Source organism: Cibotium barometz, chromosome 13 (genome assembly GCF_041138505.1).
Source record: "Cibotium barometz isolate CiBa-2024 chromosome 13, ASM4113850v1, whole genome shotgun sequence".
NCBI lineage: Eukaryota > Viridiplantae > Streptophyta > Polypodiopsida > Cyatheales > Cibotiaceae > Cibotium > Cibotium barometz.
Genome location: NC_141058.1, coordinates 15,108,791 through 15,132,271, shown reverse-complemented (window position 1 = coordinate 15,132,271; position 23,481 = coordinate 15,108,791). Strand labels below are relative to the sequence as shown.

General features: G+C 45.0%; 2 protein-coding genes across 2 annotated transcripts in view; both read left to right on the top strand.

Annotated features, from left to right (window-relative positions):
* Positions 1-23,481, top strand: part of LOC147632405 (GTP-binding protein At2g22870-like) — a 71,366-nt gene that overhangs the window by 6,821 nt on the left and 41,064 nt on the right. The gene's annotated exons all lie outside the window — the stretch shown is intronic.
* Positions 1-23,481, top strand: part of LOC147632406 (uncharacterized) — a 29,292-nt gene that overhangs the window by 1,287 nt on the left and 4,524 nt on the right. Inside the window, exon 2 of the mRNA XM_086807834.1 lies at positions 5,527-5,873. Coding sequence (XP_086663960.1) covers positions 5,527-5,873 — 347 coding nt within the window. The remainder of the gene's footprint in view (positions 1-5,526; positions 5,874-23,481) is intronic.

The following is a 23,481-nucleotide window of genomic DNA, read 5'->3' as shown; positions in this document are numbered from 1 at the left end:
CGTCAACATTTGCACGCCTGGCTGCAGGTCCCTCAACTGTCTGCTCCCCGCCTAGCACCTGCTTCCTCACACGTGCTGCCCTTGCCTAAAGGTATTCACTGTACACATTTTTTTTCCAAATACAAATACAAATTTTGCAGCCATTTCAGTGTAGGTAAGATACAATTTTGCAGACACTGCAATGCATGTGGTGAAAATATGCAGATTTTGCAGACACTACAGTGCATGTGGTAAAGGGTTCAGGCGATTTGGGGGATTTCTCAATTTCAGGACAAATTAAAAAAATTGGGCATGTTGCTTTGCTTGCAATTGGGGGTTTTCAAAATTGAGGTCAAAATCAGCAAATTGAACCTCTTTCATTTGCAGAAATTTGGGACTTTTGTGCATAAAAATTGGGGATTTTCAGATTGGAGCATGTAATTGGGCATTACAGCTGTGATTTGTCGCGTATGTATACACATTGTGTGTAATTGGACAATTTGGTGCAGGTTTACACTTGCTTTGGTTTGCAGGCATACATTTGCACAGGACATTTGAGTGCCTGGCAGTGCACATTGGTGCTTGGTTTGCTTGCAGGTATATTTTGTTGGCATGGCACAGAATGCTACAGATATATTTGGTGTGCTCACCCAGGAGGACAAGTTGGATGGATCTAACTACTCCCTCTGGAGTTTCATGATCCGTAATTTGCTGGTAGCCAAAGGGCTTTGGGGCATCGTGTGTGGTGATGACACACACCCACTTACCATATAGCCAGCCACGCCTCAAAGGGGAGGTGCTCAAAGAGCTCCTGATGTAGAACCTGCTCCCACACAAATGCAGAAGAGATGGGACTCTAGAGATGCACAGGCCATGTCATTGATAGCCCTTTCAGTGAAAAGGACTATTATTCTGCACATTCGTTCTTGCAAGACATCGAGGCTTGCATGGGACACATTGGAAGCAATGTATCAGGTACGCAACGAGGCAAGAGTTGCCTACTTGAAGAGGCAATTGGATCTTCTTTCTATGGATGAGGGTGACTCCATGGCAGATCATCTCACCAAAGTGAAAGATTTGCAGGAACAATTGCTCAACATTGATGAGGTTATCCCAGACAGACAGATGGTCACCAACACTCTTCATTCTTTACCACCTTCCTACTTGGGCTTTCACACCTCTCTCAACCTCTCAATGAGAGGAGGTGGTGATCCCGTCACTTTTGAAGAGCTGGTGGGTTTACTCTTGCAGGAAGAGCAAACAAGAGTAAACTTATCAAGCAACCGTGGTGGAGACAAGGCATTTACAGCCAAGGATAAGGGTAAAGCAAAGAGCTTTAAGCATGGGGGACAACAGTCTAGCAAGGCTGGTCATGGACAGCTCTCTTCTGGTGGTGAAAAGTCTGACAAAGGGGATGCAAACAAGCCCAAAAAGAAGGGCAAATGTCACTACTGCCATAAGCCTGGACACTACATCAATGAATGTAGGAAGCGGGTCACAAAAGAGAAAAGGAAAGAAGCAGGCAATGCAGTAGCAGACTCTTCTGATGACAAAGCACAACAATCAGCTAATGTAATCCAGGAAGAGTAGATGTGGTATTTGCTGAAAATTCAGAACAGCCCATGTACAGCTTGTATAAAAGCAATGATACAGGCATACAGGACATGTTTGATGGACTTTTACCCATTGCAATTAGGGGGGATTCAGATCAACCAGCCACTACACAAGAAAATCCTCATGTATAACATGTGGAACAGCCAGCCATTCAGCCCCCTTCTATGGAAGAAGTGGAAGATCTTGTCAGGGAAGAGCAAACAGCCATAGACACAGCCAAGTCAGTGCCAAGATGATTGCTGAAAACTTTGCAAGAAAGCAAACTTGCAGCTCCACTCACAGGTAGAACAAGGGCTAGTTCCAGCCATGCTTTGAATATACATTGTGGGGAGTCTGCATTAGCAATGGGTGGTCTCTTTGATTTAGAAGAGCCTTCTTCTTATGAAGAAGCACATGAGAATGAGCATTGGTTGCAAGCTATGCAAGCTGAAATTTCTTCTATCATGAAGAACAATACATGGGATCTTGTGGAATTGCCTAAAGGCAAGCATGTCATTGGAACAAAGTGGGTGTACAAAGTCAAAAGAAAGTCTGATGGTACTATTGACAGGTACAAAGCAAGACTTGTGGCTAAAGGCTACTCCCAGAAAAAGGGAATAGATTATGAAGAGACTTTTGCTCCTACTTCCAGAATGACCACAATAAGATCAGTGATTACATTGGCTGCACATAAAGGATGGATAGTGCATCAATTGGACATCAAAACTGCATTCTTAAATGGGGATTTACAGGAGGAAGTATATGTAAATCAGCCCATTGGTTTTGTAGTTCCTGGCGACGAACATAAAGTATGCAGGTTACACAAAGCATTGTATGGGTTAAAGCAAGCTCCAAGAGCTTGGTATGATAAGATACATGCTCATCTAACCAGCCAAGGTTATGTGAATAGTCCAGCTGAAAGCACATTGTATGTGAAGAAAACGGATGCCGATATTCTCATAGTCATCTTGTATGTAGATGACATGCTCATTATACAGGTACTAGCAAAGCACAAATTTCAGATTTGAAAGCTGAATTTGATATGTCAGATTTGGGGCCTTTACACTACTATCTCGGCATACAGTTTATGCATACAGATGATGGCATTGTTATGCAACAAACTAAGTACATAAAAAGTTTGCTAAAAAGGTTTCACATGGATGAATGTAAGCCCATTTCTACTCCGGTAGAAGCAGGTGTACGGCTTACTATGCATGATATTGGAGAGCCTTTTGAGGCCGGCATTTACAGCCAGGCAGTGGGATGCCTCGTTTACTTGTGTAACACAAGGCTAGACATATCTTTTGTGGTGTCTTTGTTGAGCAAATTCATGCACAGCCCAGGCACAAAGCATTGGCAAGTAGTCAAACGCATTTTTCGTTATCTTAAGGGTACCCTGGATCTTGGTTTGTTCTATCCCAGGGGGGGGCAGCTTGCAGCTTTATGCATACAGTGATTCAGATTGGGCTGGTGATTATGATACCAGGCAATGCACCAGTGGGAATTGTTTTTTTCTTGGCAGTTCATGCATATCTTGGTTGAGTAAAAAGTTGCCACATCTACTTGTGAGGCTGAGTACAGGGCAGTCTTCACAGCTACAGTAGATTGTGTATGGTTGAGGAGACTATTGGCTGATCTTCGTGAGTGTCAGCAGACACCCACCACCATACTCACTGATAGCCAGAGTGCTATGGCCGTGGCACGAAATCCAGTATTTCATGCACGTACCAAGCACATTGAGATTCATTATCACCATGTGAGAGAGAGGCTACATGCAGGGGAGATCAGTTTATCTTACTGCCCTACACAGGATAATGTTGCAGATCTATTCACAAAGGCTTTACCTCGAGAAAAGTTTGAAGCTTTCCGCAAAGCTTTGGGCTTACTCTCATACAGAGAGTAATCTGCTACCTTGTACAGGTTCACACTTCCACTACAGGGGGGATTTGTAGGCATATGCTCACTTATGGTAGTGCTATGTGTGAACAGGGCTTAACCAAGGGCACTTTTTCCCATGTGGTTTTTCCCCTTGGATATCAAGTGTGAAAGGACACTCTTAACATATAATATTTTGTACTTCTATATTATATGGATGTGGCATACATGCAAGGGTTGACTTGCATTTTGTGGATACCCCACCCACCCATGCTCAGGCCCCCAAGGCAGCAACATAACTCTCCCCTGAACCTGTAGCTGAGCATCTTGTAGGTCGCATTTTTTGAGTCTCCCCCAAAGGGGAGAGGGTACCCTTGAGGGGAGACTCGTTCCACCAACAGCCCTCTCCTTTATCAGCAGCAACACATGGGAAGTAAGAAGTCTTTTGCCTCAGTCACCGCTTCACAATTACCGCCCATTCCTCCACCCGTGAGCAAGCCGACACCATGGGAAGCCTACCTCATGCAAGAACTGAAGAAACTCTAGGGAGAATTAGCAGCACTGAAACACGAGACTATCAAGATGTCATGTGCATCCCAGATGCCATGGACATTTCCAGGGCTAGATCCAGAAGAGGCAAGCAGATAAAGATTAGGAACCAGTAGAAGATGGACATGGAGCAGAACTTGGAGCACAAGTGGCCAGTTTGGATGTGGAAAAGAACCAGGGTACAGTCGGCTGAGTATAGGGACTGTCGGCTGCACCAGAAAGCATGTCGGCTGACGTCAGTAAGAGGTGGCAGCAGCAGGCGCATCAAGGACAAGAGCACATCCAGTCGGCTGCATCAAAAGGGACTTTATGAAGCTGTAACTGGCCGACCAGCAGTCGGCCAGTTCATCATTATTCCAAGGGGCTATAAATAGCCCCCTTGCTCAATGTCTTAGGTATTCCACCCACTAGGGGTGTGAGTCAGTAGGAGGGTCCCATAGGGGGCCAGAATTAGGGTTTATCACCTTTTCAAGAGGGCAGCCAAGTGCTGTACAGATTTGTACCTTTTTTGTACATAGTATATACTGAATTTCCAGCACTTCTCACTCTCTCTCTCTACTCTCTCTCTACCTGCGTTTTTGCATCATGGTGCGTTTTTGCATCAGGAGGTCTTCAAGAGTGTTTAGGGCTGAAAGAAGACTACCCAGAGCTTCCGCGCGTTACACAAGAAAGATGAACAAATCAACGAATTGAAAGTGCAAGTGCAAGCCATGAAGACGAAGCAAGAGGAAGCACGAGAAGGACCCATACCTACAACACTACAAACAGAAACGACAAACCATGTTTCAAAGGTAAATTCAGTTAACTCACAAGATTTTGTTAAAGAAGTCATATCAGCAGTCAAAGAAAAGGAACGAATGGAAAGTAACAAAAAGGTAATCAGAGTCGGTGGTCTTCCTCAAGGCTGGGATAGGACAGACATAGCTCAAGAGCTTCGAGAAGACTACATATTAGATACAGATGTACTTACAGCACAACTGAGCAAAGTAGTCCCCTTCGTGGACTTAGGAGACCCTATCTCTATTATAGTAAAGGGTACACAGGCAAAAGTCTCCTATATGGACAACAATGAGAAAATAGCAGTGATGAAGCAAACAAGGTCTCTCCAAGGGACAAAGGTATGGATAGCTGATGAACTCACCCCGCTACAACTCAAGAACAGATCGGCAGAGCTGAATAAAGTTAAAGAAGCAAGAAAGAATGGCAAATGGGCAATATACAGAGGAGGACAAGCAATCATTAAAGAATTCCGTACCCCACCCCCCTCAAGAGCAAATCCATCCATGGATGAAATATAGCTATTTTTATTTTGAACCTCAATTTCGAACTAGATGCAATAGAACCCATTGTAATTTAAACTCTTAAAGAGTCTTAAGAGTTCATTTTGAGTTATTTTTTTTCAGTTTTATGCCTCTTTGGCATCGATACCCAGAGTGGAATGTAAATGGATGTACCTGATCTGTCCTATAGGTCGGATTCGGCCTCCCGTGGACGTTAATGAGTGTGTGAGTCCAACACCCAACATTGGAGGAAGTGTCCTAAGCGGACTGGGAAGAGTGCTGATTCTTCAGCCTCAGCTGCAAAGACTCCTGCATTTGTGCACTTAGAGATGATGGACTCCGATGCTTCATCGTCTTCGAGCGAGGAGGCAATTGGCTTCACCGCGAAGGATACCCGGAAATGGATTCTTGACAGTCGTGCTTCCAGGCACATGACTCCGTCCCGTGACTTCTTTTTGGATCTGAAACGGCAGTCAAGTCGCATTTTTATTGGCGACAACTCCACTATTCCGATACACAGTGAGGGCCGGATGGAGATTATTCCCAACGGCAAGGGGGGCAAGCATGCCTCCCGTGTTCTTTACGTCCCTGCTCTGGGTTTTCATCTTCTGTCAGTGCATGAAGTATGCAAGACTGGCTTTCGGGTGGAATATAGGTTCTAAACTAATGGTCTGTGTGACAAAAGTAAAGAAACTAGGCCCGTCAAGGAAGCCCTCTCACAGGATACTTGAGGAAAGCCATGCAGGTGGAACTTGATGCCATCGAGAAGAACAACACATGGGAGTTGGTACCGAGGCCGTCGAAACGGTCAGTCATTGGTGTCAAATGCGTCTTTAAGACCAAATATGCGTCAGATGGGTCGGTGGACAAACACAAAGCCAGACTTGTGGCTAAAGGTTATGCTTAGCGGCTAGGCATCGACTACGATACCTTTGCACCGACAACACGGATGTTCACGATTCGGACCGTTCTTGCCCTTGCTTCTTCTCAGAGGTGGCCGGTGTATCAAATGGATGTAAAATCTGCGTTCCTTAATGGTGACCTGTAGGAGGAGGTGTATGTTGAGCAGCCTCCAGGCTTTGTTGTTCTAGGATCAGAAGGGATGGTTTAGAGGTTACGTAAGGCCTTGTATGGTCTTAAGCAGGCTCCCAGGGCTTGGAATCAGAAGATTGATTCCTTCTTTGTTCGGACTGGATTTCAGAGATCGGTTGCAGATCCTAACCTGTATCTCTTTCGGGAACGCGGCATGGTTACGATTATCATCCTTTATGTGGATGATATCATTCCCACTGGCGGTCATGTGGAGCACATTAGCGTGATATGACATGCTTATTACAGGGACTAGCAAAGCACAAATTTCAGATTTGAAAGCTGAATTTGATATGTCAGATTTGGGGCCTTTACACTACTATCTCGGCATTCAGTTTATGCATACAGATGATGGCATTGTTATACAGCAAACTAAGTACATAAAAAGTTTGCTAAAAAAGGTTTCACATGGATGAATGTAAGCCCATTTCTACTCCAGTAGAACCAAGTGTACGGCTTACTATGCATGATATTGGAGAGCCTTTTGAGGCCGGCATTTACAGCCAGGCAGTGGGATGCCTCATTTACTTGTGTAACACGAGGCCTGACATATCTTTTGGGGTGTCTTTGTTGAGCAAATTCATGCACAGCCCAGGCACGAAGCATTGGCAAGCAATCAAACGCATTTTTCGTTAACTTCAAGGTACCCTGGATCTTGGTTTGTTCTATCCCAAGGGGAGCAGCTTGCAGCTTTTGGCATACAATGATTCAGATTGGGCTGGTGATTATGATACCAGGCAATCCACCAGTGGGAATTGTTTCTTTCTTGGTAGTTCATGCATATCTTGGTTGAGCAAAAAGCAACACATTGTTGCCAGATCTACTTGCGAGGTTGAGTACAAGGCAGTCTTCACAGCTACAGTAGATTGTGTATAGTTGAGGAGATTATTGGCTAATCTTCGTGAGTGTGAGCAGTCACCCACCACCATTCTCATTGATAGCCAGAGTGCTATGACCATGGCACGAAATCCCGTATTTCATGCACGTTCCAAGCACATAGAGATTTATTATCGCTATGTCAGAGAGAGGCTATATGCAGGGGAGATAAGTTTATCTTATTGCCCTACACAAAATAATGTTGCAGATCTATTCACAAAGGCTTTACCTCGAGAGAAGTTTAAAGCTTTCTGCAAAGCTTTGGGCTTACTCTCATACAGAGAGTGATCTGCTACCTTGTACAGGTTCACACTTTCACTACAGGGGGGATTTGTAGGCATATGCTCACTTATGGTAGTGCTATGTGTGAACAGAGCTTAACCAAGGGCACTTTTCCCAATGTGGTTTTTCCCCTTGGATATCAAGTGTGAAAGGACACTCTATCCATATAACTTTTGTACTTCTATATTATATGGATGTGACACACATGCAAGGGTTGACTTGTATTTTGTGGCTACCACACATTTGGTGTGTTTGGCTCTCTCTCTCTCTCTCTCTCTCTCTCTCTCTCTCTCTCTCATTTCTGTGTGAGCTTCTTCTTCCTACACCTGACCCTAATTTGCTCTGCAGGACTCTGTGTGTGAGTGTGTGAGTCCATACCAACATCACCCTCAAACGAATGGGCAAAGTGAGGCTGCAAATTCAGCCGTGCTAGATCTCTTAAAATGTTATGTGACGGATCAAAAGTCTTCTTGGGAGAAGTACTTACTGCTTGTGGAATTTGCATACAACACCACGGTCCATGCATCTACGAGAAAGGCCCCGTTTGAGATTGTTTATGGCAAGGTGGTTTTGTCACGCACAAAGGATGAGATATTTGTAGGTGATGAGTATGTAAGAGACTTAGATATTGCCTTTGTTCAAGTGCAAACAGCCATCGTAAGGTCACAAGACAAATATAAAAAGGCTGCCGACAAGCATAGAAGGCAATTTGATGTCAAGGAGAATGATTGGGTATTGCTGAAATTCAAGAAAGCAAGACTTGCAAAGAGGCTTGGCAAAGAGAATGCATATCCTAAGCTTGCAACCAGGTACTATGGGCCTTTTCAAGTGATCAAGAAGATTAATGAAGTGGCTTTCAGGTTGGCATTGCCTAGTCATTGGCATATACACAATGCTTTTCATGTGAGTCTTCTTCGCAAGTATATAGGGCCGGAGCCTAGTGAACCGCTCATTGAGGATGCACCAGAAGTGGATGAGCTTGAGGAGATTTTGCAGCCAGAACAGATTGTGTATCACAAGGAACACAAGCTTGCTTGTAGGCAAAGTTGTCAGGCGTTACCTTATGTAGTTCAAAAACTATCTTCCCATTGATATTGAATGGGTGGATGAAAAGTTCTTTAGAGAGTGCCCGCACTTGCTTTAGACGTATTTGGATGCTTTTCAATTTTGGACAACTATTTAGAATCGCCCCGGGGGAGGGGATGTCACCATTTGGCAACCCAACTCGTTCACCCGTACTTTCTCATTATGTATTTACATTGGACTGGTGTCCATAGCAGTTGCATATGCCGGGGATTGATGCCACTCATGTGATACTGTGGACTTGGCTTTCCGTTGGGACTTGTGCTTGTGATGAGTACATGCCTGGAAATGCGTGGAGGATTGGTGTTCCATTGGGTTTGGTATCTCGTGTACTTGCCTGGAACATGTCTATTTTGGTATAGTCTCATGAACGGGGATTGTCCATATCAATATTTCATTGCATAGCATCTTTATGTGCTTGCTTGCAATTGAATTTGCATTTTGTTTTCATGCTTGCCCGACCAATGTATAGTTATGGGTAAGGGGACGCCCATTCGTGAACCATGCTTGTGAAACTGTCTTCTAACATGGTCATGTGGCATGTGACAGGTGGTAAGTGTTGGTCAAAACCTAGCCTTAGAAACTAGCACTAATTTATAAGTGAGTGTGTATACACTTTATTAAGTTTTGGGTGACCAAAACTCACTGATAATGTTACATGTGGAAGCTCTGAGATGCTTCTTTCAGTCCTAAACACCATCTAGAACATGCTGATGCAAAAACGCAGACAGAAGGGAGAGTAGAGAGATAGCTGGAAATTCAGTATTTCATATGGTACAAAAAGGTACATCTATCTTACAGCCATAGGTTGCCTTCCATGAAAAGATAAATCACCTAAACAAAGCCCTAATTCTATGACCCAACCCAAAGGAGTTGAATGATCAAAACAATGAGCAATTATGCCTATTTATAGGCCTTGAAGTGACCATGTGAACTGGCCGACTGCCGGTCGGCCAGCTTCTGGACATTAATAAACATATGCTGCAGCCGACTAGATCCTCCTCTTCTGTGTACTGGCCGACAGCCCCCATGTCCACTACAGGTCAACTTGCCTTGCCAAAATAGCACACAATGCTCCAAAATATTTGGTTCTAGTGAGTCTTTATCATGTTGCCTCCAGGATTAGCCCTGAGATTAGCATGTACATGTGTGTGCACATGACATATAAATAATGACCAGCCTTGTGTTTGCACACGTTGATGTCCCGAGGTGAACAAAATTCAATGCCCACTGCCGAGACCTTATCTCCTTGTTCAAAGAGAGCAACCAGCCATGTGTCCATCCCGGCTTGCACGACAAGTCACTTTTCCTCTTTGCTTGACACCCAGGGTGGACATCTCATCATCTCTCTTCCTTCTCTCTCTAGAAGTTGGCGCCCTCCTTCATGAGCCACTTTGGTTGTATTTTTTGCACTTTCTCCTTCCTAACTCCATATCCAAGCTTGCTAGTGTGCTTTCCAAGCTTCCAAGAGTGTTTCTAGGTGGTATTCTGAAACCGGCCTCTGGTAGAAACCAAAGTGCGGTAGACTAGCTGTCACCCAATCCAATTGTAGTCTAGACAAAAAAAAAAAAGAGGAGCTAGAGTGCTCCAAAACAAAAAGGAGAACGACACCTGTCGGCCCCAAAGCTTGGCGCCCCTTTCGGTATTTCTTTATTCAATTTCAATGGAAAGATTTAGATGATTACAACATGGCCATCCATGGCTCGTATGTCTGCAAGTCCAATCTACCAATCCTCAGGACCTCTTAGCATAGAGGTTACACAGCCTTGTGTCCCAAGAACACCACACTGTTATCACCTCTAATCTGCTAAGTCTGTACATCCATGAGGCTTGAATAAGCATCTGGTTGAACCATGCACATAGCCATAAACTCAGCCATGAAAACCAGTCCACAAACTCATCCAAAACAGCCCACAATCTTGTCCTATTTCCACCCTCTGAACTGCCACTCTAGAGCAGTCTTGAGCCAGTGAAAAGAGAGACTTTGTATGACATCACCTGCAGTCCCACTTGCTCACAAAGAAAGAGAAACTTACAGTCTTGATGTTGGTTTCCACAAGGAAGAAAAGACTCAAGGAAAAGCCCGGGACTGTCCTGTCCTCTTGTCTTGCAGCCGGGAGAGAGACAAACAGTGAGAGAACCTGCTGTGCAGCCTTGTGTTCCCTTCTCACAATTCACACTTCCCAACTGACAACCATCTTCTTGCCAAAAGCAAAGGAGAGAGAAGAAGCTTCTGTAGGCGACTATTTTCTTTGCAGCACAACAGTCGGCTATCCTCCCAAAGACCCAAGAAAGAGAAAGACAGTATGGCCTGTGTCTCTGCCCTGTAGCGCAACACAGCAGCCAGTTTCAATCCCGTAAAAGCATGCGTGGAGGAGTGCTAGGCTGTCCGTGTAGTCTCAGCAATTCAGCCCGCCTGCAGCCTTTCCAAAAAGCCACCTGTGGCCAGCAGCGCAGAGTTCTCAGCATCAGAATTTTCCCACGCTTGCAAACATCGCCGCCTGTCTACTGTCCCTCCAAAAGCAGGAGTAAGAGGGGCGCAGCCTGCAGCCAGACTATATGCGTTTTCTTTTTCAGAAACGCCCACAACTGCCAATCACCTTAGGCTGTATGCACCTTGTTTTCAGAAAATCTGTCACCCCCTTCAGTCCACGCTGCCTGCCAGCCTTACTCTTTCCAAAAGCAAGAGAGAGAAAAAAGGGAGAGAGGCGTGTACTTCCAAAAGTGGAGTAGCCCCTTCTCTCCATAAATATCCTAGGGCCCATTTAAGTTTATTAAAACCTTCCTAGAGGCCACTTATGCCTAGGGGCCACCCAAGGTTATAAACTTTAAAAACTTAAATCCCTTGGTCCCCCTTCACACTTGGGGATGTCCACACATGTTACCATTTGTCCGGGCACCCAAGTATGAACAATTAAATGTTTATCTTGTTCACCGACCACCATGCCCACACTTATGCTGTACCAATTTCACAGGGCCATGACATACCCCCCTCTTGAACAATGGCAAGTGTCCTTGATTGCAATCTGGTGATACAGCAAGACATCCAAAGTGAAAAGTACAATATGGCAAGATCAGCGTCCCAATCTCTCTAAGCCATTCATATGTAGCAACATTCACTGCAAACCAATGGTGTAGTAATAGTCCAAGTTGTATACCACTGTGAACCATACACAACCACAACATCCAATGTGACTAGTACACATATATCATAGAAGTCCCATAAACAGATGTACTGTCAGCCATCAGTACCTTCGGGTGAGACAAAAGCTGCACCAGGCGACCTTTGGATGTCATCTGAGCCTGTCTGTATCAAGGGAGCAGAGGTGCTACCCCCCCTCTTGAGCATCAGGCAATGCTCCAGACTCATGCTCTGCTGAACGTGAATGAGCCTTAGCAAGAGTCGGCTCCAACTCAAAGGCATCGAGATAAAGCTGCAATACCTGAGGTGAATCTGCTAAGTCACCCTCCTCCATCCACTTCGCATCCATCGGTGAATAGTTCTTGAACTTCACAAGATAGCGATGGGAAACTTTACCTCGTACCTTTCTTTCCTTATGTGCCAGTATCTGCTCTGGAATAAGAACCTCATCAAGTTCCTCAACTTTCGGCTGAGCCTTATCTGATACATCCTCAGGCACATCCCCACGGAAAGGTCTAAGTAGACTCACATGAAATGCATTGTGAATCCTCTAGTGATCTGGTAGCTTCAAACGATAGGTCACCTCACCAATCTTTTCCAAAACCTGAAAAGGTCCATAATAGCGCATGCTCAACTTAGGGAATAAGCGCTCTTTAGCCTTCATCTTTTTGAGCCTAGCTTTCTCAAATCGCAAAAGAACCCAATCACCCAATGCAAACTCTAATGCATGTCTGTGACGGTCTGCTGCTTTCTTTTGCTTTTGCTGAGTTTTCTGGAGTGCCAACTTAACTCTTCGATAAGCTTCATCCACGTTCTCCACATATTGATTACCCTCAAAGATCTTATCCTTTGTGTGCAAAATGGGTGGTGTCTTCTTTCCTCCTTCCACAATCTCAAAAGGCGCCTTGCCCGTCGAGATATGGACGGTGTTGTTATAAGCAAACTCCACCAAAGGAAGATACTTTTTCCATTGTTGCTTGTCCTCTGACACATAACACTTAAGAAGATCTAACATTGTGGAATTAGCCTCTTTCGACTGACCATCTGTCTATGGATGAAACGATGATGAAAACTTGAGAGTTGTACCCATGTTGTCAAACAATCCTCTCCAAAATAAACTCGTCATCCGTGGATCATGGTGTCACCAATTGACCGACCATTTGGTCCATCTCCAGTTTTTGCGTCTCGTTCACTTGAGGCCAGGCCGGTGTCTCATGTGAAGAGGCCAGTATTTTGCTGACATGGACGGGAGCCAGACTGGTGCCACCCGTGTGTTAGCAGGATGGTGTCGTATGGACGGGAGCTAGATTGGTGCCACCCGTGTATGACCTGGACTGTGTTCGACCCATGGGATTGTCACGCCATGGAAGAGCCAGTATTCGTGCCGTGTTTTGCCTATGGGACTGTCACACCATAGGGAGACTCGTGCCTGGAACTGTGTCTTACCTATGGGACTGTCACTCCATAGGAAGACCAGGTTTTTATGTTTTTCGTCGTGCCAGTTTTGTGCCGACAGATATTTTGTACTTGTTCCATGAACGGGAGATATGTCCATGTTACTGTTTGCACATGCACGCATGTTTTGCATGTTTGAAACTGTTTTCGCATGACATGTATTTGTGTGTTTGCCTGCTTGACGTGTTACTTACTGAGCGGGGACGCCTGCCAGTGAGTCGTGAATTCTGCTCTGTATTCTGACGAGTTTTGGTGCATGTGAACAGGTGGTACGTATATCGCACATGTTGTTTTAATGTTTCATATTCTAACCTTTTAATTTATAAGGTCTTTTGTTCACACACACTTAAATGTGGGCACCACTTTGGGCACCCACTTAGGGGCCAAGGTGGGGAGCCCCACTTAAGTGAGTGTGGGGGTGGGCATGGTCACCTACCCACACTGGTCACCCACATGCAAGCGTGGGAATCACTAAGGTTGAACTCCACCTTAATTTTTATTAAAAAAGGCTTTCACCTTCAGCATGGAACAACGGGGCGATCACCTTCTTGCGTAAAGAAACCACCCGGTGACCATCTCCTGCGCTCGTTCTCCTACAGGCGGCTGCCATCTTCAGCAGACTATGCACGCCTCTTCTGTCCAGTAGGCTGCGCCTGTTTACTGCAGTCGACTAGGCATCTCTTCTCCTTTCAGCCAGGCGCATGCACTCCTACAGGCGGCTGGCTGGCAGACAGCAGGCGGTTCCATCAGTAGGCGGTTGCACAACCACAGGCTGCACTGCCCTATCCTCTGCGCTGGTGTTACCTGCAGGCTACCCACCTTCTACAGTTCACAGGCTGCGCCTGTTCTACCTGCAGGGCAGCCCACCATCCTCATAGGCGGCTACCACAGTTCAGATTATGCTCTTCCATTCCATCTTCTCTACACGCTGCAGCCAGGCCTCTTCTCCCTTGCAAGTGGGTACTCCTTCTCTCACAGCAGGCGGCTGTGATCTTTGCGGTGGTACTTGTCCTGGTGGCTACACTAAGTTTATCTACAAGGCGGCTGTGCCGTCTCAACAAGATGGCACATCTTCTCCACTGGCGACTACAAGAAGACTTCACATCTCCTGGGTGGCTACATCTTCTACACAAATATCACGGGTATTGGTTCTCTATCAAGCCATCCACAAGTAAGTGAATTTCAGATTTAAGTAAAGTATTTTGTGTTTAAATCTGATAAGGGATTCTCGACTCCCTATACGGCCAACACCCGTTCGGTGCCGGGTTGTCCATTTTCTATTGGAGAACCTCGGTCCAAAGGTGCTGAGATCGGGAGAGCCGGGCGTTAGTACGAGAGCGCCTGCTTGTGCGTGGTCTCGGAACACCAGTGAGGCGCTCTCCGCGGAGTCCAGTGAAAGCACAGGACCGTAGAGACTGGACCACGCTAGTAGTCGTTCTGCTTCGAGCATCTACATCGAATTTCGACTTCGAACCTATTTGTTTGGTACTGTTTTCATATGTACATGGACATCATCTGGTTCTTGGAACCCATGGAGCATTGTATTTGTTAAATACTCCCAATAAATATATCATATATTGAGGGGGGGGTCGGCCCGTTCCGGCCCCAGTGCTGGTGTCCATCTTTCCATTTCATTTCATTTCAATTTCAAGTTGTATTAAGTTGTCCATTTCAAATTTGTGGTTTTAAAGTTGTGCTATTAAGCGTGTGGGTGTCCAACGGAGTCTTCCCACATGACGGGATCGGTTTCATTGGTATCAGAGCACGGTTGTTTCTCTCTTCCTAGTGGGGAAACGAACCTGTGTACTGGACATCCCACTTTTAGCAAACTTAAAACACAATGGACAGCCAAGGCAACCCTTTGGAAGTGCCAAATTCGAGGGGTCCATCTAGTGCCTCTCATGGGTCTGATGCCCTGCGAGGAAGACACAAGTCCCTTGAAAGAGTTAATGATAGTGAATCAAAGGGTCAACTGTCTCCAGGAAAGACAGTTATGCTTGAACAAGAGCCTGATGCTATGAGGGCTGAAATGGAACATATGAGAAAACTTTTGCAGGCTCAAGAGCAAGAGTTAAAGTTTTTGCATGAAGATCCCCATCTGCAAAGTGCTATTGAAGCCAGGAAGGCTGATGCAATGGTAGATGTAACTTTTGAGTCTATGGCTCGGGAAGTGGGCAAGAAACCAAGGGAGTTGGCACTTGTCTACCTTCTCCGCAAAGGTGATATTAAAGAGGGAGATGACGGAGAGCTGAAATTCAGAAATCCACCTCGTTTGAAGCATGGAGATCCCGCATCTCAAAGGCTGAAATCTTTTATGCAAAAGGAAGAGGTGACAGTCACCTCTCGACATGCATCTTCTCCACAAGGCACAAAGCCTGACAGATTTATGTATGCCAGTGCTCATGGAGGGCATGAAAGTCACATGCATGCAAGACATGTATCTCATGGTGACAGGTCTGCTTCTAGAAAAATTTTGCCTTTAGAGTTGTCTCATGGAGAGACAATGCCATATGCAGGTAAGTCACATGCATCTGAGTTTCGAGTTCGTGGAGCACATTCCACCGTGCCTCATGAAACTTCTGACGGCCCATGGAGCCCATGCAGATAGGGCTGCCCCGTTGGATAAGGGGAAAAGAAAAAGAGAAGACCATGAGCCTCATGCCAGAAAGCTCAAGGAATTCAAAGCAGGTGACAAATTTGTTAAATTTGATGTCTTTCATGGTGAACATGATGCTTCTAAGGTGTTAGCATTTGTGGCACAGTTCAACATTGCTTTTAGCGATGAGGACTTTACTGAAAAGTCAAAGATACGCCATGCTAGCATGTTTTTGAAAGGGACTGCTGCTCATTGGTGGATCACTGAAAAGATCACCAAGGATCCCATTTCCACTTGGAAGGAATTTAAAGACAGATTCTATGCTCAGTTTTTGCCACCAAATGCGGAGCAAACTCTCACTCAAAAGTGGGACAAGCTGGAACAAAGAGACAATGAAAGTGTGCAACAGTATGTTAACAAATTCTGGAAAGTGTTGCTGGAAGTGACTCCCTTTATGCAAATCACTGAGGATGAAAGAAAGAGGAAGTTTCGTTCTGGACTGCAACCAGCATATCGTTCGGGCATAGAATTGCACCCGAAACATACTTTGCAACAACTCACAGCTTCTGCTCTTGCTACGGAGCAATTGGTGCTCAAGATTAAGCAGGATCAAGGAGGTTCCAAGGGGAAGGATAAGGCTGTCCCAAATCAGCAAAAGGGTGGACAGTCACCTAAAAAGAACTTCCGGGACACCTACAAGGGAGCTAAAGCTGAAAATAACACATCTAAAGATCAGGGCCCAAGGAAGAACAAATTCGGCTTAACCCCGGAGCAAAGAGAGCTATATGCCAAGGATGGAAAATGCTTTTCTTGTGGTAGCAAAGACCACATGTTTCGACAATGCCCAGATCGCAAACCAAAGCACGCGGACAAGCAGACTGAGGCTAATGTACATGCAGTTTCTGATGTGCAAGGAAATACAGGTCATGATGCAAAAGAGCGAATGGTTTGCAAGGCTTGGGGGCAAATCAAGGATCAGCCCGCCTTATTCATGTTTGATGACTGTGCAACTGACAACTTCATCTCTATGCAAATGGCAGCTGCATTGGGTATTGAGGTTGAGAACATGGGACCTCAGATTGAAGCCGAAGCTGCATTTATTGGTAAAGAGGTGCAGGTTACCCCATTGATAGGGAAGTTGCGCATCCATATCCAAGGCTACGTTGATAATGAGCATTTCCTAGTTGCTCCACTGAATGGATGTGATGTATTGTTGGGCAAGCCGTGGCACCATAGGCTTGAGCCCCGCAAAGACTACAAGTCTAATATGATTTCTTTTATGCATAAAGGCCGCATGCATTTTATTGATGCTGGCAAAGAAGGGGATTCCATTCCACTTGTATCACACATCCAAATTAATAAAGCAATGAAAAAGAGTCTTTCAGCATACTTGGTTTTTGTTCGTGATAGCCTTGTGCCAAATCATCGAAATGTGGATGCTATGTCTAATGATAGGCTGAATTTTCTTAATGCATTCAACGACTGTTTTGCTGATTCATTGCCAGGTGAATTACCTCCCCAAAGGCCCGAAGATCATCGCATAGATCTTGTGCCAGGTAGTTCTCCACCTAACAAACCCGCATACCGAGTGAGTGCTCGAAGATCATCGCATAGATCTTGTGCCAGGTAGTTCTCCACCTAACAAACCCGCATACCGAGTGAGTGCTGCACAACAAGAAGAAATCATGAAGCAGGTAAACGAGCTTTTAGAGAAAGGTTTGGTTCAGCCCAGTTCCTCACCTTACTGCTCTCCTATGCTTCTTGTTCAAAAGAAGGACGGATCATTGCGTATGTGTGTGGACTATAGAGCTTTGAACAAGCTTACCATCAAGAACAGATTCCCAATTCCGCGTATTGATGATATCTTGGATAAGCTTGATGGTTCGGCTTGCTTTAGCCGACTTGATTTGAAGAGTGGTTATCACCAGATACGCGTGGTGCCACAAGATGTCCATAAGACTGCATTCAGGACAGCCTTCGGACTATATGAATTTTTGGTAATGCCTTTTGGTCTTACAAATGCTCCTGCTACTTTTAATCGTATGATGGATAGGATATTCCGACCCCATCGCAAATTCACAAGAGTCTTCTTTGATGATATCTTGGTTTTCTCCAAGAATGAGCAGGAACAGAGAACTCATTTGGTCACAGTGTTCGAAGAGTTGCAGAAGCATAAACTTTTCGTTAATGCCAAGAAAAGTGAGTTCTTCCTTTCAGAAATTCATTATTTGGGTCATATTGTATCCAAAGATGGAGTTACAATGGATCCTGCAAAGATAGAGACCATTCGCAATTGGCCCGAATTGCAAAACATACATCAAGTACGTAGTTTTCTGGGATTATGTTCGTATTACAGGCGTCTCATAAGGCATTTTGCTATGATTGCCACTCCTCTACATGATCTCACGAAGAAGAAAACTGCTTTCAAATGGACTTCAAAGGAACAGGATGCTTTCTTGCAGCTCAAGCATGCTATCATATGTGGACCCGTTTTGATTGTTCTTGACTTGCACAAGTCATTCGTGGTTGAATGTGATGCTTGTGGTGATTGTATAGGAGCTGTCCTAAATCAAGAAGGGCATGCAGTTGCATACGAGAGCCGTCGTTTGCATGATGCTGAGCTTCATATGGATATCTATGAGAAGGAGCTCTTGGCTGTAATTCATGCCTTAAAGATATGGAAACATTATCTTCTTGGGGCTAAATTTGTAGTCAAGACAGATCATCAAAGCTTGAGATACTTTCTATCTCAAACAAAGCTTTCAGAGAAGCAGATGAGAATGGCAAATTTTCTTTTCATGTTTCATTTTCAGATTGTGCATACTCCAGGAAAGAAAAATGTGGTGGCTGATGCACTATCCAGGAGGCCTTATATAGCTGCAGTCTCAGTGGCCTCTCATGGAGACTTATCTGCTATGCGAGATTTGTATCATCTGGATGCTGATTTTTACCTTATATGGACTGATTTGATGGCTGGTCATTCACATGCCTCTTATGTTATCAACGAGGGTTATCTTATGAAGGATAATTGCCTATGTGTGGTGAAGGATTTGCGTCCAAAGGTTATGGACGAATGTCACGCTCCACCATATGCTGGTCATAGAGGTATTATGCCCACTACTCGCATGATTCAGAGATATTTCTTTTGGCCAAGCATGCGTAAAGACATTGAGGCTTATGTACGTGCATGTATTACTTGCCAAAAGGTGAAATTTGATAGGCAAAAACCTCCAGGTTTGCTTCAGCCATTGCCTATTCCCTCGCATTCTTGGGAAAGCATTACTATGGATTTTATTATGGATTTGCCTAGATCCCAGCATGGGAATGATGCTATTTGGACTATTGTGGACAGGTTTAGCAAGCAAGCTCACTTCTTGCCCGTCAAGAAAACCATTAAAGCTGATCATATGGTAAAGCTTTTTCTTGCAAATATTTTCAAGCATCATGGAATGCCTAAATCCATTGTTGGGGATAGAGATCCCAGGACTACGAGTCTCTTTTGGAGGGCTTTATTTGATAATATGGGTACTAAGCTTGAGTTTTCATCAGCTTATCATCCCCAAACGGATGGCCAAAGTGAAGCTGCAAATTCAGCCGTGTTGGATTTATTGAAGTGTTATGTGGCAGATCAAAAGAGTGCATGGGAGAAGTATCTTCCACTTGTTGAGTTTGCCTACAACAATACGATCCATGCTTCCACGGGAAAGGCTCCGTTTGAGATTATCTATGGCAGAGTGGTATTGCCACCCATTCTTCGAACAAAGGATGAGATTTTTGCAGCTGATGAATATGTACGTGACTTGGATGTTGCCTTTGGTCAGGTGTGGACAGCCATAGCAAGATCTCAGGATAAGCATAAAATGGCTGCTGACAAGCATAGAAGGGACATGGAAGTCAAAGAAGGTGATTGGGTATTGCTGAAATTTGAGAAGGCTAGGCTTCGGAAGAGGCTAGGACGAGAAGGATCATATCCTAAGCTTTCTCCTCGCTATTATGGACCCTTCAAGGTGATTCACAAGATCAATGAAGTGTCCTACAGGCTTGCTTTACCTAGTCATTGGAAGATTCACAATGCTTTTCATGTGAGTCTATTTCGGAAATATGTGGGGCAAGATCCTGATGAGCCTGTCACAGAAGATCCGCCAGAGATTGAAGAGCTTGAGGAGATCCTCCAGCCAGAACAGATTGTTTTTCACAAGGAGAGAAAGCTACCTGTTTGCAGGAAAGCTTTCCAGGAGATACCTTGTGAAGTTTAAGAATTATTTGCCTATTGATGCCAAGTGGGTAAATGAAGACTATTTTGTTGATTATCCACAGTTGTTGCAGGCATATCTTGAGGCTTTTCAGTTGAGGTCAACTCTTTAGAAGCCCGGGGGGATGTCACCAATTAGCCGACCATTTGGTCCATCTCCAGTTTTTGCGTCTGTCACTCCATAGGAAGACCAGGTTTTTATGTTTTACGTCGTGCCAGTTTTGTGCCGACAGATATTTTGTACTTGTTCCATGAACGGGAGATATGTCCATGTTACTATTTGCACATGCACACATGTTTTGCATGTTTGAAACTGTTTTCGCATGACATGTATTTGTGTGTTTGCCTGCTTGACGTGTTACTTACTGAGCAGGGACGCCTGCCAGTGAGTCGTGAAGTCTGCTCTGTATTCTGACGAGTTTTGGTGCATGTGAACAGGTGGTACGTATATCGCACATGTTGTTTTAATGTTTCATATTCTAACCTTTTAATTTATAAGGTCTTTTGTTCACACACACTTAAATGTGGGCACCACTTTGGGCACCCACTTAGGGGCCAAGGTGGGGAGCCCCACTTAAGTGAGTGTGGGGGTGGGCATGGTCACCTACCCACACTCGTCACCCACATGCAAGCGTGGGAATCACTAAGGTTGAACTCCACCTTAATTTTTATTAAAAAAGGCTTTCACCTTCAGCATGGAACAACGGGGCGATCACCTTCTTGCGTAAAGAAACCACCCGGCGACCATCTTTTGGTGACCATCTCCTGCGCTCGTTCTCCTACAGGCGGCTGCCATCTTCAGCAGACTATGCATGCCTCTTCTGTCCAGTAGGCTGCGCCTGTTTACTGCAGTCGACTAGGCATCTCTTCTCCTTTCAGCAGCCAGGCGTGTGTGTGTGCTCTCTCTTTTCATAACAGGCTGCGCATGCACTCCTATAGGCGGCTGGCTGGCAGACAGCAGGCGGTTCCATCAGTAGGCGGTTGCACAACCACAGGTTGCACTGCCCTATCCTCTGCGCTGGTGTTACCTGCAGGCTACCCACCTTCTACAGTTCACAGGCTGCGCCTGTTCTACCTGCAGGGCAGCCCACCATCCTCATAGGCGGCTGCTACAGTTCAGATTATGCTCTTCCATTCCATCTTCTCTACACGCTGCAGCCAGGCCTCTTCTCCCTTGCAAGTGGGTACTCCTTCTCTCACAGCAGGCGGCTGTGATCTTTGCGGTGGTACTTGTCCTGGTGGCTACACTAAGTTTATCTACAAGGCGGCTGTGCCATCTCAACAAGATGGCACATCTTCTCCACTGGCGACTACAAGAAGACTTCACATCTCCTGGGTGGCTACATCTTCTACACAAATACCACGGGTATTGGTTCTCTATCAAGCCATCCACAAGTAAGTGAATTTCAGATTTAAGTAAAGTATTTTGTGTTTAAATCTGATAAGGGATTCTCGACTCCCTATACGGCCAACACCCGTTCGGTGCCGGGTTGTCCATTTTCTATTGGAGAACCTCGGTCCAAAGGTGCTGAGATCGGGAGAGCCAGGCGTTAGTACGAGAGCGCCTGTTTGTGCGTGGTCTCGGAACACCAGTGAGGCGCTCTCCGCGGAGTCCAGTGAAAGCACAGGACCGTAGAGACTGGACCACGCTAGTAGTCGTTCTGCTTCGAGCATCTACATCGAATTTCGACTTCGAGCCTATTTGTTTGGTACTGTTTTCATATGTACATGGACATCATCTGGTTCTTGGAACCCATGGAGCATTGTATTTGTTAAATACTCCCAATAAATATATCATATATTGAGGGGGGGGGTCGGCCCGTTCCGGCCCCAGTGCTGGTGTCCATCTTTCCATTTCATTTCATTTCAATTTCAAGTTGTATTAAGTTGTCCATTTCAAATTTGTGGTTTTAAAGTTGTGCTATTAAGCGTGTGGGTGTCCAACGGAGTCTTCCCACCTGACGGGATCGGTTTCACATGGTCACTGATGATAGACGAAGGCATACCATGATACTTGAAGATGTTTGCCATGAACAATTTCACCATGTGATCAACTTTGATCGTCTTAGGCACGGGAATGAAATGAGCTTGCTTACTGAACCTGCATATGATAGTCCAAATGCCATCATTCCCCGTTTGTGTCCTTGGAAGATCAAATATAAAATCCATGGCAATGCTCTCCCATGGTCTATCTGGAATAGGTAAAGGCTGAAGTAACCCTGGTGTCTTCTGATGGTCATACTTCACTTGCGACATACGATGCATTGCCTAACAAAAGCATCAACATCTCTTCTCATGTTGGCCAATAAAAGAAAGCCTCAACTGCCTTTACCATGGCATCAATACCTCTATGACCTGCATACGGTGGAGCATGACTTTCAATCATAACCTTTAGCCGTAACTGCCTGGTAACACATAGTCTACCATGCATGGACAAAAAGCCATCCCTGAGAGTATAATGATCATGCTGCTGACCCTCAGACATCTGATCATAGACCCTTCCAAAATCCTCAGCATGACTTTCAATCATAACCTTGAGTCGTAACTGCCTGGTAACACATAGTCTACCATGCATCGACAAAAAGCCATCCCTGAGAGTATAATGATCACGTCGATGACCCTCAGACATCTGATCATAGACCCTTCCAAATCCTCATCGTGGGCATATTTCTCTTTTATCTCATCGAGCTCATGATGATAAGCAAGTGAAACTACTGAGACCTGTGGCTTGCCTGACAAAGCATCTGCCACAACATTCTTTTTGCCTTCCACATGTACAATTTGAAAGTGGAACATAGACAAAAAGTTGTGCTTCTCAGAATGTTTAGTTTGCGTAAGGAAATAACGCAAGGTCTGATGATCTGTCTGCACAGTGAAATCAGCCCCAAGCAAATAGTGTTTCCATGTAGAAAGAGCATGAATTGCAGCCAACATCTCTTTCTCATAACCTGTAAATGCTTCTCGGCATTTTGTAATATATGACTCTCATAGGCTATCACATGTCCTTCCTGCATGAGAACTGTTCCAATGATGTTTCCACATGCATCACACTAGACAACAAAAGCCTTTCGGAGATCCGGTAATACCAATACGGGATCCGAAGTAAGCTTTTCTTTAAGCTTTTTAAAGGCTGCAATTTCCCGATCAGCCCATCGAAATGGAGTTCCCTTCTTTGTTAAAGCATGAAGGGGCGAAGCAATCTTAGCAAAATATTGTATGTACCGCTTGTAATAGGAACACAATCCCAAAAAGCTGCGTACATCATGCACGGTCCTCAAATCTGGCCAATTGAGAATTTCTTCCACTTTCGAAGGATCTATACGGACTCCATCTTTAGACACGATATGCTCCAAGAAGTGTATCTCTTCCAAGAAGAACTCACTCTTCTTGCCATTAATGACCAACCTATGCTTTCGGAGTTCTTCAAACA